This window comes from Notolepis coatsorum (assembly GCF_963971535.1).
Source record: "Notolepis coatsorum genome assembly, chromosome: 12".
In the NCBI taxonomy this organism is placed as follows: Eukaryota; Metazoa; Chordata; class Actinopteri; order Aulopiformes; family Paralepididae; genus Notolepis; species Notolepis coatsorum.
This window is the reverse complement of record NC_140176.1, coordinates 128,797,485-128,819,124: the sequence shown is the minus strand read 5'-3', so window position 1 is coordinate 128,819,124 and position 21,640 is coordinate 128,797,485. Positions and strand designations below refer to the sequence as shown.

The window sequence follows — 21,640 nt, the reverse complement described above, 5'->3', positions numbered from 1 at the left end:
TTCTGTCATTTATATCAGAGAGAGACACAGTTCTGTCATTTATATCAGAGAGACCCAGTTCTGTAATTTATATCAGAGAGACCCAGTTCTGTCATTTATATCAGAGAGAGACCCAGTTCTGTCATTTATATCAGAGAGAGACTCAGTTCTGTCATTTATATCGGAGAGAGAGACCCAGTTCTGTCATTTATATCAGAGAGACCCAGTTCTGTCATTTATATCAGAGACCCAGTTCTGTCATTTATATCAGAGAGAGACCCAGTTCTGTCATTTATATCAGAGAGAGACTCAGTTCTGTCATTTATATCGGAGAGACCCAGTTCTGTCATTTATATCAGAGAGACCCAGTTCTGTCATTTATATCAGAGAGACCCAGTTCTGTCATTTATATCAGAGAGAGACCCAGTTCTGTCATCTATATCAGAGAGACCCAGTTCTGTCATTTATATCAGAGACCCAGTTCTGTCATTTATATCAGAGAGACCCAGTTCTGTCATTTATATCAGAGAGAGACCCAGTTCTGTCATTTATATCAGAGAGAGACTCAGTTCTGTCATTTATATCAGAGAGACTCAGTTCTGTCATTTATATCAGAGAGAGACACAGTTCTGTCATTTATATCGGAGAGAGACTCAGTTCTGTCATTTATATCAGAGAGACCCAGTTCTGTCATTTATATCAGAGAGACCCAGTTCTGTCATTTATATCAGAGAGAGACCCAGTTCTGTCATTTATATCAGAGACCCAGTTCTGTCATTTATATCAGAGAGACCCAGTTCTGTCATTTATATCAGAGAGACCCAGTTCTGTCATTTATATCAGAGAGACCCAGTTCTGTCATTTATATCAGAGAGAGACCCAGTTCTGTCATTTATATCAGAGAGACCCAGTTCTGTCATTTATATCAGAGAGAGACCCAGTTCTGTCATTTATATCAGAGAGACCCAGTTCTGTCATTTATATCAGAGAGACCCAGTTCTGTCATTTATATCAGAGAGACCCAGTTCTGTCATTTATATCAGAGAGACCCAGTTCTGTCATTTATATCAGAGAGAGACCCAGTTCTGTCATTTATATCAGAGAGACCCAGTTATGTCATTTATATCAGAGAGACCCAGTTCTGTCATTTATATCAGAGACCCAGTTCTGTCATTTATATCAGAGAGACCCAGTTCTGTCATTTATATCAGAGAGAGACCCAGTTCTGTCATTTATATCAGAGAGAGACCCAGTTCTGTCATTTATATCAGAGAGAGACCCAGTTCTGTCATTTATACCAGATAGACCCAGTTCTGTCATTTATATCAGAGAGACCCAGTTCTGTCATTTATATCAGAGAGACCCAGTTCTGTCATTTATATCAGAGAGACCCAGTTCTGTCATTTATATCAGAGAGAGACCCAGTTCTGTCATTTATATCAGAGAGACCCAGTTCTGTCATTTATATCAGAGACCCAGTTCTGTCATTTATATCAGAGACCCAGTTCTGTCATTTATATCAGAGAGACCCAGTTCTGTCATTTATATCAGAGAGAGACCCAGTTCTGTCATTTATATCAGAGAGAGACCCAGTTCTGTCATTTATATCAGAGAGAGACCCAGTTCTGTCATTTATACCAGATAGACCCAGTTCTGTCATTTATACCAGATAGACCCAGTTCTGTCATTTATATCAGAGAGAGAGACCCAGTTCTGTCATTTATATCAGAGAGACCCAGTTCTGTCATTTATATAAGAGAGAGAGACCCAGTTCTGTCATTTATATCAGAGAGACCCAGTTCTGTCATTTATATCAGAGAGAGACCCAGTTCATTTATATCAGAGAGACCCAGTTCTGTCATTTATATCAGAGACCCAGTTCTGTCATTTATATCAGAGAGACCCAGTTCTGTCATTTATATCAGAGAGAGACCCAGTTCTGTCATTTATATCAGAGAGAGACCCAGTTCTGTCATTTATACCAGATAGACCCAGTTCTGTCATTTATATCAGAGAGAGAGACCCAGTTCTGTCATTTATATCAGAGAGACCCAGTTCTGTCATTTATATAAGAGAGAGAGACCCATTTCTGTCATTTATATCAGAGAGACCCAGTTCTGTCATTTATATCAGAGAGACCCAGTTCTGTCATTTATATCAGAGAGAGACCCAGTTCTGTCATTTATATCAGAGAGACCCAGTTCTGTCATTTATATCAGAGAGAGACCCAGTTCATTTATATCAGAGAGAGACCCAGTTCTGTCATTTATATCAGAGACCCAGTTCTGTCATTTATATCAGAGAGAGACCCAGTTCTGTCATTTATATCAGAGAGAGACCCAGTTCTGTCATTTATATCAGAGACCCAGTTCTGTCATTTATATCAGAGAGAGACTCAGTTCTGTCATTTATATCAGAGAGAGACCCAGTTCTGTCATTTATATCAGAGAGAGACCCAGTTCTGTCATTTATATCAGAGAGACCCAGTTCTGTCATTTATATCAGAGAGAGAGACCCAGTTCTGTCATTTATATCAGAGAGACCCAGTTATGTCATTCATATCAGAGAGAGACCCAGTTCTGTCATTTATATCAGAGAGACTCAGTTCTGTCATTTATATCAGAGAGACCCAGTTCTGTCATTTATATCAGAGAGAGACCCAGTTCTGTCATTTATATCAGAGAGAGACCCAGTTCTGTCATTTATATCAGAGAGACCCAGTTCTGTCATTTATATCAGAGAGAGACCCAGTTCTGTCATTTATATCAGAGAGACCCAGTTCTGTCATTTATATCAGAGAGAGACCCAGTTCTGTCATTTATATCAGAGAGACTCAGTTCTGTCATTTATATCAGAGAGACCCAGTTCTGTCATTTATATCAGAGAGAGACCCAGTTCTGTCATTTATATCAGAGAGAGACCCAGTTCTGTAATTTATATCAGAGAGACCCAGTTCTGTCATTTATATCAGAGAGACCCAGTTCTGTCATTTATATCAGAGAGAGACCCAGTTCTGTCATTTATATCAGAGAGACCCAGTTCTGTCATTTATATCAGAGAGAGAGACCCAGTTCTGTCATTTATATCAGAGAGACCCAGTTCTGTCATTTATATCAGAGAGACCCAGTTCTGTCATTTATATCAGAGAGAGACCCAGTTCTGTCATTTATATCAGAGAGAGACCCATTTATGTCATTTATATCAGAGAGACCCAGTTCTGTCATTTATATCAGAGAGAGACCCAGTTCTGTCATTTATATCAGAGACCCAGTTCTGTCATTTATATCAAAGAGAGACCCAGTTCTGTCATTTATATCAGAGATACCCAGTTCTGTCATTTATATCAGAGATAGACCCAGTTATGTCATTTATATCAGAGAGAGAGACCCAGTTCTGTCATTTATATCAGAGAGACCCAGTTCTGTCATTTATATCAGAGAGAGACCCAGTTCTGTCATTTATATCAGAGAGAGACCCAGTTCTGTCATTTATATCAGAGAGAGACCCAGTTCTGTCATTTATACCAGATAGACCCAGTTCTGTCATTTATACCAGATAGACCCAGTTCTGTCATTTATATCAGAGAGAGAGACCCAGTTCTGTCATTTATATCAGAGAGAGACCCAGTTCTGTCATTTATATAAGATGTATGATTTAGTTATATTATAATAAAATAGAAATTAGATAGTATATAGAAGTATAATACATTATATAAGTGTGTGTGTGTGGGGGTGTGTGTGTGTAAATGAATTAACCTAAATATGTAGTTTGACTGATAGATAGACAAAATGGGTTTATTTATGTTGATTTAATTTGGTTGTGTTGATGTTAAATTTTTATTTATTTTTTGCAAAATGGGTATATTCTGTTTGGTTTTACACAATATGTCTATCGGTGTGTTGTACGTGTGTAGGGGCAGGTATATATAAGATTTTTTCTTCTTCCTGTTCCTTTCGGCCATGGTATTTTTTGTGAATTATGTGAATATGTACTGTTGGACTGTGGTGATTCCATGTACGGATAAATAAAATGATGATGATGATGATGATGATATAAGAGAGAGAGACCCAGTTCTGTCATTTATATCAGAGAGACCCAGTTCTGTCATTTATATCAGAGAGACCCAGTTCTGTCATTTATATCAGAGAGAGACCCAGTTCTGTCCTTTATATCAGAGAGACCCAGTTCTGTCATTTATATCAGAGAGAGACCCAGTTCATTTATATCAGAGAGAGACACAGTTCTGTCATTTATATCAGAGAGAGACCCAGTTCTGTCATTTATATCAGAGAGAGACCCAGTTCTGTCATTTATACCAGATAGACCCAGTTCTGTCATTTATATCAGAGAGAGAGACCCAGTTCTGTCATTTATATCAGAGAGACCCAGTTCTGTCATTTATATAAGAGAGAGAGACCCAGTTCTGTCATTTATATCAGAGAGACCCAGTTCTGTCATTTATATCAGAGAGACCCAGTTCTGTCATTTATATCAGAGAGAGACCCAGTTCTGTCATTTATATCAGAGAGACCCAGTTCTGTCATTTATATCAGAGAGAGACCCAGTTCATTTATATCAGAGAGAGACCCAGTTCTGTCATTTATATCAGAGACCCAGTTCTGTCATTTATATCAGAGAGAGACCCAGTTCTGTCATTTATATCAGAGAGAGACCCAGTTCTGTCATTTATATCAGAGACCCAGTTCTGTCATTTATATCAGAGAGAGACTCAGTTCTGTCATTTATATCAGAGAGAGACCCAGTTCTGTCATTTATATCAGAGAGAGACCCAGTTCTGTCATTTATATCAGAGAGAGAGACCCAGTTCTGTCATTTATATCAGAGAGACCCAGTTATGTCATTTATATCAGAGAGAGACCCAGTTCTGTCATTTATATCAGAGAGACCCAGTTTTGTCATTTATATCAGAGAGAGAGACCCAGTTCTGTCATTTATATCAGAGAGACCCAGTTATGTCATTTATATCAGAGAGAGACCCAGTTCTGTCATTTATATCAGAGAGACTCAGTTCTGTCATTTATATCAGAGAGACCCAGTTCTGTCATTTATATCAGAGAGAGACCCAGTTCTGTCATTTATATCAGAGAGAGACCCAGTTCTGTCATTTATATCATAGAGACCCAGTTCTGTCATTTATATCAGAGAGAGACCCAGTTCTGTCATTTATATCAGAGAGACCCAGTTCTGTCATTTATATCAGAGAGACCCAGTTCTGTCATTTATATCAGAGAGAGACCCAGTTCTGTCATTTATATCAGAGAGAGACCCAGTTCTGTAATTTATATCAGAGAGACCCAGTTCTGTCATTTATATCAGAGAGACCCAGTTCTGTCATTTATATCAGAGAGAGACCCAGTTCTGTCATTTATATCAGAGAGACCCAGTTCTGTCATTTATATCAGAGAGAGAGACCCAGTTCTGTCATTTATATCAGAGAGACCCAGTTCTGTCATTTATATCAGAGAGACCCAGTTCTGTCATTTATATCAGAGAGAGACCCAGTTCTGTCATTTATATCAGAGAGAGACCCAGTTATGTCATTTATATCAGAGAGACCCAGTTCTGTCATTTATATCAGAGAGAGACCCAGTTCTGTCATTTATATCAGAGACCCAGTTCTGTCATTTATATCAGAGAGACCCAGTTCTGTCATTTATATCAGAGATACCCAGTTCTGTCATTTATATCAGAGATAGACCCAGTTATGTCATTTATATCAGAGAGAGAGACCCAGTTCTGTCATTTATATCAGAGATACCCAGTTCTGTCATTTATATCAGAGATAGACCCAGTTATGTCATTTATATCAGAGAGAGACCCAGTTCTGTCATTTATATCAGAGAGAGAGACCCAGTTCTGTCATTTATATCAGAGATACCCAGTTCTGTCATTTATATAAGAGAGACCCAGTTCTGTCATTTATATCAGATAGAGACCCAGTTCTGTCATTTATATCAGAGAGAGACCCAGTTCTGTCATTTATATCAGATAGACCCAGTTCTGTCATTTATATCAGAGATACCCAGTTCTGTCATTTATATAAGAGAGACCCAGTTCTGTCATTTTACATCAGAGAGAGACCCAGTTCTGTCATTTATATCAGAGAGACCCAGTTCTGTCATTTATATCAGAGATACCCAGTTCTGTCATTTATATCAGAGAGACCCAGTTCTGTCATTTATATCAGAGACCCAGTTCTGTCATTTATATCAGAGAGACCCAGTTCTGTCATTTATATCAGAGAGAGACCCAGTTCTGTCATTTATATCAGAGAGAGACCCAGTTCTGTCATTTATATCAGAGAGACCCAGTTCTGTCATTTATATCAGAGAGACCCAGTTCTGTCATTTATATCAGAGAGAGAGACCCAGTTCTGTCATTTATATCAGAGAGAGAGACCCAGTTCTGTCATTTATATCAGAGATAGACCCAGTTCTGTCATTTATATCAGAGACCCAGTTCTGTCATTTATATCAGAGAGACCCAGTTCTGTCATTTATATCAGAGAGACCCAGTTCTGTCATTTATATCAGAGAGAGAGACCCAGTTCTGTCATTTATATCAGAGAGAGAGACCCAGTTCTGTCATTTATATCAGAGAGACCCAGTTCTGTCATTTATATCAGAGACCCAGTTCTGTCATTTATATCAGAGAGACCCAGTTCTGTCATTTATATCAGAGAGAGACCCAGTTCTGTCATTTATATCAGAGACCCAGTTCTGTCATTTATATCAGAGAGAGACCCAGTTCTGTCATTTATATCAGAGATACCCAGTTCTGTCATTTATATCAGAGATAGACCCAGTTATGTCATTTATATCAGAGAGAGAGACCCAGTTCTGTCATTTATATCAGAGAGAGAGACCCAGTTCTGTCATTTATATCAGAGATAGACCCAGTTATGTCATTTATATCAGAGAGAGACCCAGTTCTGTCATTTATATCAGAGAGAGAGACCCAGTTCTGTCATTTATATCAGAGATACCCAGTTCTGTCATTTATATAAGAGAGACCCAGTTCTGTCATTTATATCAGAGAGAGACCCAGTTCTGTCATTTATATCAGAGAGAGACCCAGTTCTGTCATTTATATCAGAGAGAGACCCAGTTCTGTCATTTATATCAGAGAGACCCAGTGCTGTCATTTATATAAGAGATACCCAGTTCTGTCATTTATATCAGAGAGAGACCCACTTCTGTCATTTATATCAGAGAGAGACCCAGTTCTGTCATTTATATCAGAGAGACCCAGTGCTGTCATTTATATAAGAGATACCCAGTTCTGTCATTTATATCAGAGAGAGACCCACTTCTGTCATTTATATCAGAGAGAGACCCAGTTCTGTCATTTATATCAGAGAGAGACCCAGTTCTGTCATTTATATCAGAGAGAGACCCAGTTCTGTCATTTATATCAGAGAGAGAGACCCAGTTCTGTCATTTATATCAGAGAGAGACCCAGTTCTGTCATTTATATCATAGACCCAGTTCTGTCATTTATATCAGAGAGACCCAGTTCTGTCATTTATATCAGAGAGACCCAGTTCTGTCATTTATATCAGAGAGACCCAGTTCTGTCATTTATATCAGAGAGAGAGACCCAGTTCTGTCATTTATATCAGAGAGAGAGACCCAGTTCTGTCATTTATATCAGAGACCCAGTTCTGTCATTTATATCAGAGAGACCCAGTTCTGTCATTTATATCAGAGAGACCCAGTTCTGTCATTTATATCAGAGAGAGACCCAGTTCTGTCATTTATATCAGAGACCCAGTTCTGTCATTTATATCAGAGAGACCCAGTTCTGTCATTTATATCGAGAGAGACCCAGTTCTGTCATTTATATCAGAGAGAGACCCAGTTCTGTCATTTATATCAGAGAGAGACCCAGTTCTGTCATTTATATCAGATAGACCCAGTTCTGTCATTTATATAAGAGAGACCCAGTTCTGTCATTTATATCAGAGAGACCCAGTTCTGTCATTTATATCAGAGTGACCCACTTCTGTAAATTATATCAGAGAGACCCAGTTCTGTAATTTATATCAGAGAGACCCAGTTCTGTCATTTATATCAGAGAGACCCAGTTCTGTCATTTATATCAGAGAGACCCAGTTCTGTAATTTATATCAGAGACCCTGTTCTGTAATTTATATCAGAGAGACCCAGTTCTGTCATTTATATCAGAGAGACCCAGTTTTGTCATTTATATCAGAGCGACCCAGTTCTGTCATTTATATCAGAGAGAGACCCAGTTCTGTCATTTATATCAGAGACCCAGTTCTGTCATTTATATCAGAGAGAGAGAGACCCAGTTCTGTCATTTATATCAGAGAGAGACCCAGTTCTGTAATTTATATCAGAGAGACCCAGTTCTGTCATTTATATCAGAGAGAGACCCAGTTCTGTCATTTATATCAGAGAGAGAGACCCAGTTCTGTCATTTATATCAGAGAGAGACCCAGTTCTGTCATTTATATCAGAGAGAGAGACCCAGTTCTGTCATTTATATCAGAGAGAGACCCAGTTATGTCATTTATATCAGAGAGACCCAGTTCTGTCATTTATATCAGAGAGAGACCCAGTTCTGTCATTTATATCAGAGAGACCCAGTTCTGTCATTTATATCAGAGAGACCCAGTTCTGTCATTTATATCAGATAGACCCAGTTCTGTCATTTATATCAGAGAGAGACCCAGTTCTGTCATTTATATCAGAGAGAGAGACCCAGTTCTGTCATTTATATCAGAGATAGACCCAGTTCTGTCATTTATATCAGAGAGACCCAGTTCTGTCATTTATATCAGAGAGACCCAGTTCTGTCATTTATATCAGAGAGAGACCCAGTTCTGTCATTTATATCAGAGAGAGACCCAGTTCTGTCATTTATATAAGATATACCCAGTTCTGTCATTTATATCAGAGAGACCCAGTTCTGTCATTTATATCAGAGAGAGACCCAGTTCTGTCATTTATATAAGATATACCCAGTTCTGTCATTTATATCAGAGAGACCCAGTTCTGTCATTTATATCAGAGACCCAGTTCTGTCATTTATATCAGACAGACCCAGTTCTGTAATTTATATCAGAGAGACCCAGTTCTGTCATTTATATCAGAGAGACCCAGTTCTGTCATTTATATCAGAGAGAGACCCAGTTCTGTCATTTATATTAGAGAGACCCAGTTCTGTCATTTATATCAGAGAGACCCAGTTCTGTCATTTATATCAGAGAGAGACCCAGTTCTGTCATTTATATCAGAGAGACCCAGTTCTGTCATTTATATCAGAGAGACCCAGTTCTACCATTTATATCAGAGAGACCCAGTTCTGTCATTTATATAAGAGAGACCCAGTTCTGTCATTTATATCAGAGAGAGACCCAGTTCTGTCATTTATATCAGAGATAGACCCAGTTCTGTCATTTATATAAGAGAGATACCCAGTTCTGTCATTTATATCAGAGAGACCCAGTTCTGTCATTTATATCAGAGAGACCCAGTTCTGTCATTTATATCAGAGAGACCCAGTTCTGTCATTTATATCAGAGAGACCCAGTTCTGTCATTTATATCAGAGAGAGACCCGGTTCTGTCATTTATATCAGTGAGACCCAGTTCTGTCATTTATATAAGAGAGACCCAGTTCTGTCATTTATATCAGAGACCCAGTTCTGTCATTTATATCAGAGCGACCCAGTTATGTCATTTATATCAGAGAGACCCAGTTCTGTCATTTATATCAGAGAGACCCAGTTCTGTCATTTATATCAGAGAGACCCAGTTCTGTCATTTATATCAGAGAGAGACCCAGTTCTGTCATTTATATCAGAGAGAGAGACCCAGTTCTGTCATTTATATCAGAGAGACCCAGTTCTGTCATTTATATCAGAGAGACCCAGTTCTGTCATTTATATCAGAGAGAGACCCAGTTCTGTCATTTATATCAGAGAGAGACCCAGTTCTGTCATTTATATCAGAGACCCAGTTCTGTCATTTATATCAGAGAGAGAGACCCAGTTCTGTCATTTATATCAGAGAGAGAGACCCAGTTCTGTCATTTATATCAGAGAGAGACCCAGTTCTGTCATTTATATCAGAGACCCAGTTCTGTCATTTATATCAGAGAGAGAGACCCAGTTCTGTCATTTATATCAGAGAGAGACCCAGTTCTGTCATTTATATCAGAGAGACCCAGTTCTGTCATTTATATCAGAGAGAGAGACCCAGTTCTGTCATTTATATCAGAGAGAGAGACCCAGTTCTGTCATTTATATCAGAGAGAGACCCAGTTCTGTCATTTATATCAGAGAGAGACCCAGTTCTGTCATTTATATCAGAGAGAGAGACCCAGTTCTGTCATTTATATCAGAGAGACCCAGTTCTGTCATTTATATCAGAGAGACCCAGTTCTGTCATTTATATCAGAGAGACCCAGTTCTGTCATTTATATCAGAGAGACCCAGTTCTGTCATGTGTGTGTGTAGCTAACTTGTGCCACTTTCCCTCTTTCCCGCGCCTGCAGGTGGCACTGTCCACATTTGCCGTATACGTGCTGAGCGACGAGCGCAACGTGCTGGACGCCCAGAAGGCCTTTGTGTCGCTGGCCCTCTTCAACATCCTGCGCTTCCCTCTCAACATGCTGCCCATGGTCATCAGCAGCATGGTGCAGGTAAAAGAACATGCAGAGGTGAATCTGTGAATCCACATGGACTTGATTTTTGGGATTGAATTCCCTGCAGGATTAACTCATTGACTGCCATGCTGTTTTCCTATCTTTACTCCCTGGCGCCAGCGTTATTGACCATTTTCACGATGTTTGCGGACCCATCGTATATTCTATATTATAGCTATGGAGACAATAGTATGGCTCATTTGACAGGCACTATTTATAGTCCAACACTGACAAACCAGTTCATTTCTACATACTTTCATTTGTGCGCTATTCCATGCTAAACATTGCCTGTTTAAAAAATAATCCAGTCTTTTTTTCTACACTACCCAGCCACGCCAGTGCTTAGACCTCTACACTACCCAGCCACACCAGTGCTTAGACCTCTACACTACCCAGCCTCTCCAGTGCTTAGACCTCTACACTACCCAGCCACGCCAGTGCTTAGACCTCTACACTACCCAGCCTCTCCAGTGTTTAGACCTCTACACTACCCAGCCACGCCAGTGCTTAGACCTCTACACTACCCAGCCATGCCAGTGCTTAGACCTCTACACTACCCAGCCACGCCAGTGCTTAGACCTCTACACTACACAGCCACGCCAGTGCTTAGACCTCTACACTACCCAGCCTCTCCAGTGTTTAGACCTCTACACTACCCAGCCACGCCAGTGCTTAGACCTCTACACTACCCAGCCACGCCAGTGTTTAGACCTCTACACTACCCAGCCTCTAGTGTTTAGACCTCTACACTACCCAGCCACGCCAGTGTTTAGACCTCTACACTACCCAGCCTCTAGTGTTTAGACCTCTACACTACCCAGCCACGCCAGTGCTTAGACCTCTACACTACCCAGCCTCTCCAGTGTTTAGACCTCTACACTACCCAGCCACGCCAGTGCTTAGACCTCTACACTACCCAGCCACGGCAGTGTTTAGACCTCTACACTACCCAGCCACGCCAGTGCTTAGACCTCTACACTACCCAGCCACGCCAGTGCTTAGACCTCTACACTACCCAGCCACGGCAGTGCTTAGACCTCTACACTACCCAGTGTTTAGACCTCTACACTACCCAGCCTCTCCAGTGCTTAGACCTCTACACTACCCAGCCTCTCTAGTGTTTAGACCTCTACACTACCCAGCCACGCCAGTGCTTAGACCTCTACACTACCCAGCCACGCCAGTGTTTAGACCTCTACACTACCCAGCCTCTCTAAGATAAGATAAGATATTCCTTTATTGATCCCCTTGGGGAAATTCCAGTGACACACACATACAGCTCATCGTCTCATTAACAACAACATATCACAATCATTACATTTTTACAGTAACAACGGCACAACATAAATTCAAACAGACATGTACATTTGTTGACACATGTCGACTACAGAATGCCTGAGACACCATATGCGATAGTCGGCTGCGACAACACCGGGGTGTCGTTGCGCCAGGTGGCGGGAGGGAGGGTGGAAAGATTGTCCAGCGGGAGGGGGCAGGGACGGGGCGGATCGGGCTTTGGTGATGAGACAGTCATTTAGGCTCCCCCCTCCAGCGCGCGTACTAGTCGGCTGCCGTCACCATCACGTGGGAGTGGCGCCGGGCGTACACGCGGGAGGGGGGATTGGGTAGGGAGTGGGGGTGGGGGAAGCCGCTTGCCACTCTTATCTCCCAGAGTTAGACCTCTACACTACCCAGCCTCTCTAGTGGTTAGACCTCTACACTACCCAGCATCTCTAGTGTTTAGACCTCTACTAGGGCTGCAACGATCGTCGACGAGGAATTGTTGCGTTGATTAGTCATTAAAAAAATAAAAAATAAAAATATTATAATTTTTTTATTTTATTTTTTTTTTTTTTTTTTTTGCACTACCTATCTTTGTGAAAGTGGCTTCTCAGCTCTGGTCCAGCCAGCTGAAGACTTCTTAGCTTAACATAACAGACCGACAGTAAGTTTGGGGGAACTAATGGGATAACTGGGGATGTTGTTTGGTCCTGACAAGAGTCTCAAAGCAACTCTGAGGTCATGCTCAATGTCCAATCTGTTCCTCTGCTCTGTCTTCAGCTGGACCAGAGCTGAGAAGCCACTTTCACAAAGATAGGTAGTGCAATTTTTTTTTTTTTTTATATATAATTGTTTTTCGATTAGTCGACTAATCGAAAAAATAATCGACAGATTAGTCGACTACCAACATAGTCATTAGTTGCAGTCCTCTACACTACCCAGCCTCTCTAGTGTTTAGACCTCTACACTACCCAGCCTCTTTAGTGTTTAGACCTCTACACTACCCAGCCTCTCTAGTGTTTAGACATCTACACTACCCAGCCTCTTTAGTGTTTAGACCTCTACACTACCCAGCCTCTCTAGTGTTTAGACCTCTACACTACCCAGCCTCTCTAGTGTTTAGACCTCTACACTACCCAGCCTCTCTAGTGTTTAGACCTCTACACTACCCAGCCTCTCTAGTGTTTAGACCTCTACACTACCCAGCCTCTCTAGTGTTTAGACCTCTACACTACCCAGCCTCTTTAGTGTTTAGACCTCTACACTACCCAGCCTCTCTAGTGTTTAGACCTCTACACTACCCAGCCTCTCTAGTGTTTAGACCTCTACACTACCCAGCCTCTCTAGTGTTTAGACCTCTACACTACCCAGCCTCTCTAGTGTTTAGACCTCTACACTACCCAGCCTCTCTAGTGTTTAGACCTCTACACTACCCAGCCTCTCTAGTGTTTAGACCTCTACACTACCCAGCCTCTTTAGTGTTTAGACCTCTACACTACCCAGCCTCTCTAGTGTTTAGACCTCTACACTACCCAGCCTCTTTAGTGTTTAGACCTCTACACTACCCAGCCTCTCTAGTGTTTAGACCTCTACACTACCCAGCCTCTCTAGTGTTTAGACCTCTACACTACCCAGCCTCTCTAGTGTTTAGACCTCTACACTACCCAGCCTCTCTAGTGTTTAGACATCTACACTACCCAGCCTCTCTAGTGTTTAGACCTCTACACTACCAAGCCTCTCTAGTGTTTAGACATCTACACTACCCAGCCTCTCTAGTGTTTAGACCTCTACACTACCCACTCCCAGCCTCTCTAGTGTTTAGACCTCTACACTACCCAGCCTCTCTAGTAGGGGTGGACGGTATAAACGGTATACGGTATAAACGGTATGAATTTGCTCTACGGTATGGATTTTGACTATACCTTGTAACCGGTAGAGCAGCTCTAAAATAGCAATGACGTCATGTAACCACAGCGCGACTATTTCACTCGCATTTGCCCCTAAAAATAGATAGAATTAGTCATAGATAATAGATATGTGCAAACTGGAAAAAGTTATTTAGGAGGCTTCGCGCAGTGGGCGTGTCAACACGCAATTGTCATTTCATAATAAACACATATCACCGCGGCGCACAGCAAGTTTCAATTTCAGTTCCTGGCATTTTTAACCAGTGGAGAAAGGTACGAGATTTCCCTATCGTTTTTCTTATATGAATTATTCTACGTTAATAAAACATACCTGGTGATCAACTACAGTTTGCTGTGAACATTATGATATGTGTGTAGTGTTCTGACGGCTGGGCAGCGCGAGCTGGATGCTGGATTTTGCGAGAAGCATATGCAGCTGCAGAGCCGCAGAGTAGGGGCGCTTTCAGGTCCGGTCACAGGCCCGCTCAACAGCGCCCCCCACCCAACGGCTGAATTGCCAATGGCTGAATTGGAGTATTGCACTGTGTATTGCACAGTGCAATACTCCAATTCAGCCATTGGCAATTCAGCCGTTGGGTGGGGGGCGCTGTTGAGCGGGCCTGTGACTGGACCTGAAAGCGCCCCTACTCTGCGGCTCTGCAGTTGCATACTATTGGGATTCGTTGGGAGCAGCACGGAGTCTTGACTCGGGACTTATTTTATTTGGAATATAATGACTGTATACGCAAAAGTAGCCTAGTTTTAAGTTAAAATATTATAAATCTACATGCCTTGAGGATGTCATTCTTTATATAGCCTGCCTATCAGGCAAAAAAATTATTCTAACGGAAACACTGATACCGTGATATATACCGTTACCGTCTATGCTTCAAATTATACCGTGATATACATTTTAGACCATACCGTTCACCCCTACTCTCTAGTGTTTAGACCTCTACACTACCCAGCCTCTCTAGTGTTTAGACCTCTACACTACCCAGCCTCTTTAGTGTTTAGACCTCTACACTACCCAGCCTCTCTAGTGTTTAGACCTCTACACTACCCAGCCTCTCTAGTGTTTAGACCTCTACACTACCCAGCCTCTCTAGTGTCTACAGAAGCCGAGACCCTGACACTGGTAACGTCGAACCGTCCGACTACATGCCAGCTGGACCGGCTACCTTCCCCACTCCTCCAGACCATAGCACCAGACATCCTCCCATTCCTAACTGCAACCATCAACTCCTCACTCAACTCGGGGGTGGTCCCCACCTCCCTAAAACAAGCCAGAGTCACGCCCCTCATAAAAAAACCATCCCTGAACCCTACCGTCATAGGCAACTACCGTCCTGTCTCTCTTCTCTCCTTCCTTTCTAAAACACTTGAACGTGCTGTATCCAACCAACTTACTGCTTATCTCTTACAGAATGACCTCCTAGACCCTAATCAGTCAGGCTTCAGAACTGGTCACTCCACAGAGACAGCCCTCATTGCGGTCACAGAGGCACTTCACTTAGCAAAAGCGAAAGGCCTCTCCTCTGTCCTGATTCTCCTAGATCTATCTGCAGCCTTCGACACAGTCAACCACCAGATCCTCCTCGCGGCCCTCGCAGGAATGGGAGTGGCTGGCTCTGCGCTGACATGGTTGTCATCATACCTCAATGACCGCTCCTACCAAGTGTCATGGATAGGGACCCTGTCGGCCACCCGCCCCCTGCGGACGGGTGTCCCCCAGGGCTCGGTTTTAGGACCCCTTCTCTTCTCCCTCTACACTAAATCACTAGGTAACATTATCACGTCTCATGGCTTCTCCTACCACTGTTATGCCGACGATACTCAACTCTTCCTCTCCTTCCCTCCCTCAGATATCCACGTCTCTGAGCGGATCTCGGCCTGTCTGTCCGACATCTCCACCTGGATGACGACCAACCACCTCAAACTGAACCTAAGCAAAACAGAATTGCTCCACCTGCCGGCCAAATCCTCCCCCCTGACCGACCTTTCCATCACAGTCGAAAATGCAGCTGTGACCGCGTCCCCGACCGCCAAGAACCTTGGTGTTGTCCTCGACGACCAGTTGAACTTCTCTGCTCACATCACAGCGACAACCAGAACCTGCCGATTCCTCCTGAGCAACGTCAGAAGGATCCGCCCCTTCCTGACAAAAGAAGCCACCCAACTCCTCGTCCAATCAACAGTCATCTCCCGCCTCGACTACTGCAACGCACTGCTCGCTGGCCTCCCGGCCACTGCCACTAAGCCTCTTCAACTCATTCAGAACGCAGCGGCCCGCCTGATCTCAAACCTACCGAAGTCGGCCCATGTCACCCCACTTCTTAGGGACCTGCACTGGCTCCCCATTGCTGCACGAATCCGCTTCAAGGCCCTCGACCTAGCATACCGTGCGGCAAAGGGAACTGCTCCCGCCTACCTCCGGTCAATGGTCTCTAACTACACACCCTCAAGACCCCTACGCTCTGCATCTTCTGGCCGCCTCAGACCTACTCCTATCCAAGCTCCGGGAGGGTCATCAAAGAGAAGTCGCCTATTCTCAATCCTTGCCCCACAATGGTGGAATGAACTACCCACCCCAGTTAGGACAGCCGAAACACGTCCAATATTTCGCCGTCGACTAAAGACGCACTTCTTCAACCATTATCTGAATTAAAAAAAAAAGAAAAAGAAAAAAAAAATGTATCTAACCCTAACTAACCATACTGTCATGCACTTGTCCTAATAAACTAACCTACACTGTAGCACTCAACACTTTGATGAACATTGTTACTCAGCTGATAGAGTTGTGCCCTTCCTGATGGCTTGTCGTACAGAACTTGTAAGTCGCTTTGGATAAAAGCGTCAGCTAAATGACTAAATGTAAATGTAAATGTACACTACCCAGCCTCTCTAGTGTTTAGACCTCTACACTACCCAGCCTCTCTAGTGTTTAGACCTCTACACTACCCAGTGTTTAGACCTCTACACTACCCAGTGTTTAGACCTCTACACTACCCAGTGTTTAGACCTCTACACTACCCAGTGTTTAGACCTCTACACTACCCAGCCACGGCAGTGTTTAGACCTCTACACTACCCAGCCTCTAGTGTTTAGACTTCTACACTACCCAGCCTCTCTAGTGTTTAGACCTCTACACTACCCAGTCTCTAGTGTTTAGACCTCTACACTACCCAGCCTCTCTAGTGTTTAGACCTCTACACTACCCAGCCTCTCTAGTGTTTAGACCTCTACACTACCCAGCATCTCCAGTGTTTAGACCTCTACACTACCCAGCCACTCTAGTGTTTAGACCTCTACACTACCCAGTCTCTCCAGTGTTTAGACCTCTACACTACCCAGCCTCTTTAGTGTTTAGACCTCTACACTACCCAGCCTCTTTAGTGTTTAGACCTCTACACTACCCAGCCTCTAGTGTTTAGACCTCTACACTACCCAGCCTCTCTAGTGTTTAGACCTCTACACTACCCAGCCTCCAGTGTTTAGACCTCTACACTACCCAGCCTCTCTAGTGTTTAGACCTCTACACTACCCAGCCTCTAGTGTTTAGACCTCTACACTACCCAGCCTCTCTAGTGTTTAGACCTCTACACTACCCAGCCTCTCTAGTGTTTAGACCTCTACACTACCCAGCCTCTCTAGTGTTTAGACCTCTACACTACCCAGCCTCTAGTGTTTAGACCTCTACACTACCCAGCCTCTCTAGTGTTTAGACCTCTACACTACCCAGCCTCTCTAGTGTTTAGACCTCTACACTACCCAGCCTCTCTAGTGTTTAGACCTCTACACTACCCAGCCACTCTAGTGTTTAGACCTCTACACTACCCAGCCTCTCTAGTGTTTAGACCTCTACACTACCCAGCCACTCTAGTGTTTAGACCTCTACACTACCCAGCCTCTAGTGTTTAGACCTCTACACTACCCAGCCTCTCTAGTGTTTAGACATCTACACTACCCAGCCTCTCTAGTGTTTAGACATCTACACTACCCAGCCTCTCTAGTGTTTAGACCTCTACACTACCCAGCCTCTCTAGTGTTTAGACCTCTACACTACCCAGCCTCTAGTGTTTAGACATCTACACTACCCAGCCTCTCTAGTGTTTAGACCTCTACACTACCCAGCCTCTCTAGTGTTTAGACCTCTACACTACCCAGCCTCTAGTGTTTAGACCTCTACACTACCCAGCCTCTCTAGTGTTTAGACCTCTACACTACCCAGCCTCTAGTGTTTAGACATCTACACTACCCAGCCTCTCTAGTGTTTAGACCTCTACACTACCCAGCCTCTCTAGTGTTTAGACCTCTACACTACCCAGCCACTCTAGTGTTTAGACCTCTACACTACCCAGCCTCTCCAGTGTTTAGACCTCTACACTACCCAGCCTCTCTAGTGTTTAGACCTCTACACTACCCAGCCTCTCTAGTGTTTAGACCTCTACACTACCCAGCCTCTCTAGTGTTTAGACCTCTACACTACCCAGCCTCTTTAGTGTTTAGACCTCTACACTACCCAGCCTCTCTAGTGTTTAGACCTCTACACTACCCAGCCTCTCTAGTGTTTAGACCTCTACACTACCCAGCCTCTAGTGTTTAGACCTCTACACTACCCGCCTTGAATTCATTTTTGGTGGTGACTTCAGAGCAGTCAGGGTTGATGGTGGTTGACCATTCGTGAATTCCTCCAGTGTTGATACAGTGTGAAATTTTTTTAGCAATCTTATGGGGCAACATTGCCCCAAGCAGATGTCTCAACAAATGTTTTACTTGATTACTTCATAACTTCTAGCTGCCCAGATAATTACTATTGTATACTGTAGGGCTGACCCCTATTAGTCGATTAGTCGACTAATCGGTCGAAAGGAGCCGTAGTCGACTGGCCAACCTCTTAGTCGAATATAAAAAATATATATAAAAAAATATTTATAATTTTTCTTTATCATTCTTTCCAAAAGAAAAGAGGCCTAGAAGCGTGGCTAACGCTAATGGCACGCATACCAGAGGCTAACTGCCTAAGAAAACAGGCACAGAGGCACTGAAAGAGGATTTCACCCATCTAATGAACACACTATACTAGACAAATATCAAGATGTATCCATCAGTGGACCAATTGCATGTTTTTGCAGAGGACAAGAAGCCTTCAGTCGACTCCTTCAGACATTAAGCACCCCCACAGCCCAAATGGAATGATAAAAAAATATATATATATTAAAAAAAGATTTTAAAAATATTATTTTTGTCGACCAATAGTCGACTAACGGCAAATTTTGGCCAATCATAGTCGACCATCCAAATCCTTAGTCGGGGACAGCCCTAGTATACTGTATTGTCTTGCTTAAAGGACCAGACCAGTCTTTTTGACATGCAGGTTCCAAGTCATTCTTCTTAAAGGACCATACAAGTCTTTTCGACATGCAGGTTCCAAGTCAGTATTATGACAGTTATATGTAACCAATGACTGAGTATTATTACTGAGTTATATGAAAACAATGAATGAGTATTATGACTGAGTTATATGTAAACAATGGAGTCAGAGTGCACAAACTGAGATTACACAATTTTTTAATTACCCCAAGCATTTCTCTCTGCATTATGTTCTGTGAACGAAAGGTTTTAATATCGCCACATATCTGCCCTTACTGATATGTCTGTGATAGGCCCTTACTGATATGTCTGTGATAGGCCCTTACTGATATGTCTGTGATAGGCCCTTACTGATATGTCTGTGATAGGCCCTTACTGATATGTCTGTGATAGGCCCTTACTGATATGTCTGTGATAGGCCCTTACTGATATGTCTGTGATAGGCCCTTACTGATATGTCTGTGATAGGCCCTTACTGATATGTCTGTGATAGGCCCTTACTGATATGTCTGTGATAGGCCCTTACTGATATGTCTGTGATAGGCCCTTACTGATATGTCTGTGATAGGCCCTTACTGATATGTCTGTGATAGGCCCTTACTGATATGTCTGTGATAGGCCCTTACCGATATGTCTGTGATAGGCCCTTACCGATATGTCTGTGATAGGCCCTTACCGATATGTCTGTGATAGGCCCTTACCGATATGTCTGTGATAGGCCCTTACCGATATGTCTGTGATAGGCCCTTACTGATATGTCTGTGATAGGCCCTTACTGATATGTCTGTGATAGGCCCTTACTGATATGTCTGTGATAGGCCCTTACTGATATGTCTGTGATAGGCCCTTACTGATATGTCTGTGATAGGCCCTTACTGATATGTCTGTGATAGGCCCTTACTGATATGTCTGTGATAGGCCCTTACTGATATGTCTGTGATAGGCCCTTACTGATATGTCTGTGATAGGCCCTTACTGATATGTCTGTGATAGGCCCTTACTGATATGTCTGTGATAGGCCCTTACTGATATGTCTGTGATAGGCCCTTACTGATATGTCTGTGATAGGCCCTTACTGATATGTCTGTGATAGGCCCTTACTGATATGTCTGTGATAGGCCCTTACTGATATGTCTGTGATAGGCCCTTACTGATATGTCTGTGATAGGCCCTTACTGATATGTCTGTGATAGGCCCTTACTGATATGTCTGTGATAGGCCCTTACTGATATGTCTGTGATAGGCCCTTACTGATATGTCTGTGATAGGCCCTTACTGATATGTCTGTGATAGGCCCTTACTGATATGTCTGTGATAGGCCCTTACTGATATGTCTGTGATAGGCCCTTACTGATATGTCTGTGATAGGCCCTTACTGATATGTCTGTGATAGGCCCTTACTGATATGTCTGTGATAGGCCCTTACCGATATGTCTGTGATAGGCCCTTACCGATATGTCTGTGATAGGCCCTTACTGATATGTCTGTGATAGGCCCTTACTGATATGTCTGTGATAGGCCCTTACTGATATGTCTGTGATAGGCCCTTACTGATATGTCTGTGATAGGCCCTTACTGATATGTCTGTGATAGGCCCTTACTGATATGTCTGTGATAGGCCCTTACTGATATGTCTGTGATAGGCCCTTACTGATATGTCTGTGATAGGCCCTTACTGATATGTCTGTGATAGGCCCTTACTGATATGTCTGTGATAGGCCCTTACTGATATGTCTGTGATAGGCCCTTACTGATATGTCTGTGATAGGCCCTTACTGATATGTCTGTGATAGGCCCTTACTGATATGTCTGTGATAGGCCCTTACTGATATGTCTGTGATAGGCCCTTACTGATATGTCTGTGATAGGCCCTTACTGATATGTCTGTGATAGGCCCATATTGAATGATTACCAGACTCCAGCTCCATTCTGTATCAAGGCATTTAGTACATCAAGCAGACTGACAGACAGACAGACAGACAGACAGACAGACAGACAGACAGACATGACTGACTGACTGACTGACTGACTGACTGACTGACTGACTGACTGACTGACTGACTGACTGACTGACTGACTGACTGACTGACTGACTGACTGACTGACTGACTGACTGACTGACTGACTGACTGACTGACTGACTGACTGACTGACTGACTGACTGACTGACTGACTGACTGACTGACTGACTGACTGACTGACTGACTGACTGACTGACTGACTGACTGACTGACTGACTGACTGACTGACTGACTGACTGACTGACTGACTGGTACGGTCCTTGGAGTCACGTTGACTAAAAAGTTGCAGTGTCTTTGTATAGAGATGAAAATGAAGAAATATAATTTTAACTACTTACATTTTTCCCTGTGATATCGAAAATGGTATAGAATATCGATACCTTTC

The 21,640-nt window shown here is 42.8% G+C and overlaps 1 protein-coding gene across 1 annotated transcript in view; it reads left to right on the top strand.

Annotated features, from left to right (window-relative positions):
- Positions 1-21,640, top strand: part of abcc1 (ATP binding cassette subfamily C member 1 (ABCC1 blood group)) — a gene marked incomplete at its 3' end in the record, with an annotated part of 263,456 nt that overhangs the window by 96,696 nt on the left and 145,120 nt on the right. Inside the window, exon 13 of the mRNA XM_084326017.1 lies at positions 10,524-10,670. Coding sequence (XP_084182143.1) covers positions 10,524-10,670 — 147 coding nt within the window. The remainder of the gene's footprint in view (positions 1-10,523; positions 10,671-21,640) is intronic.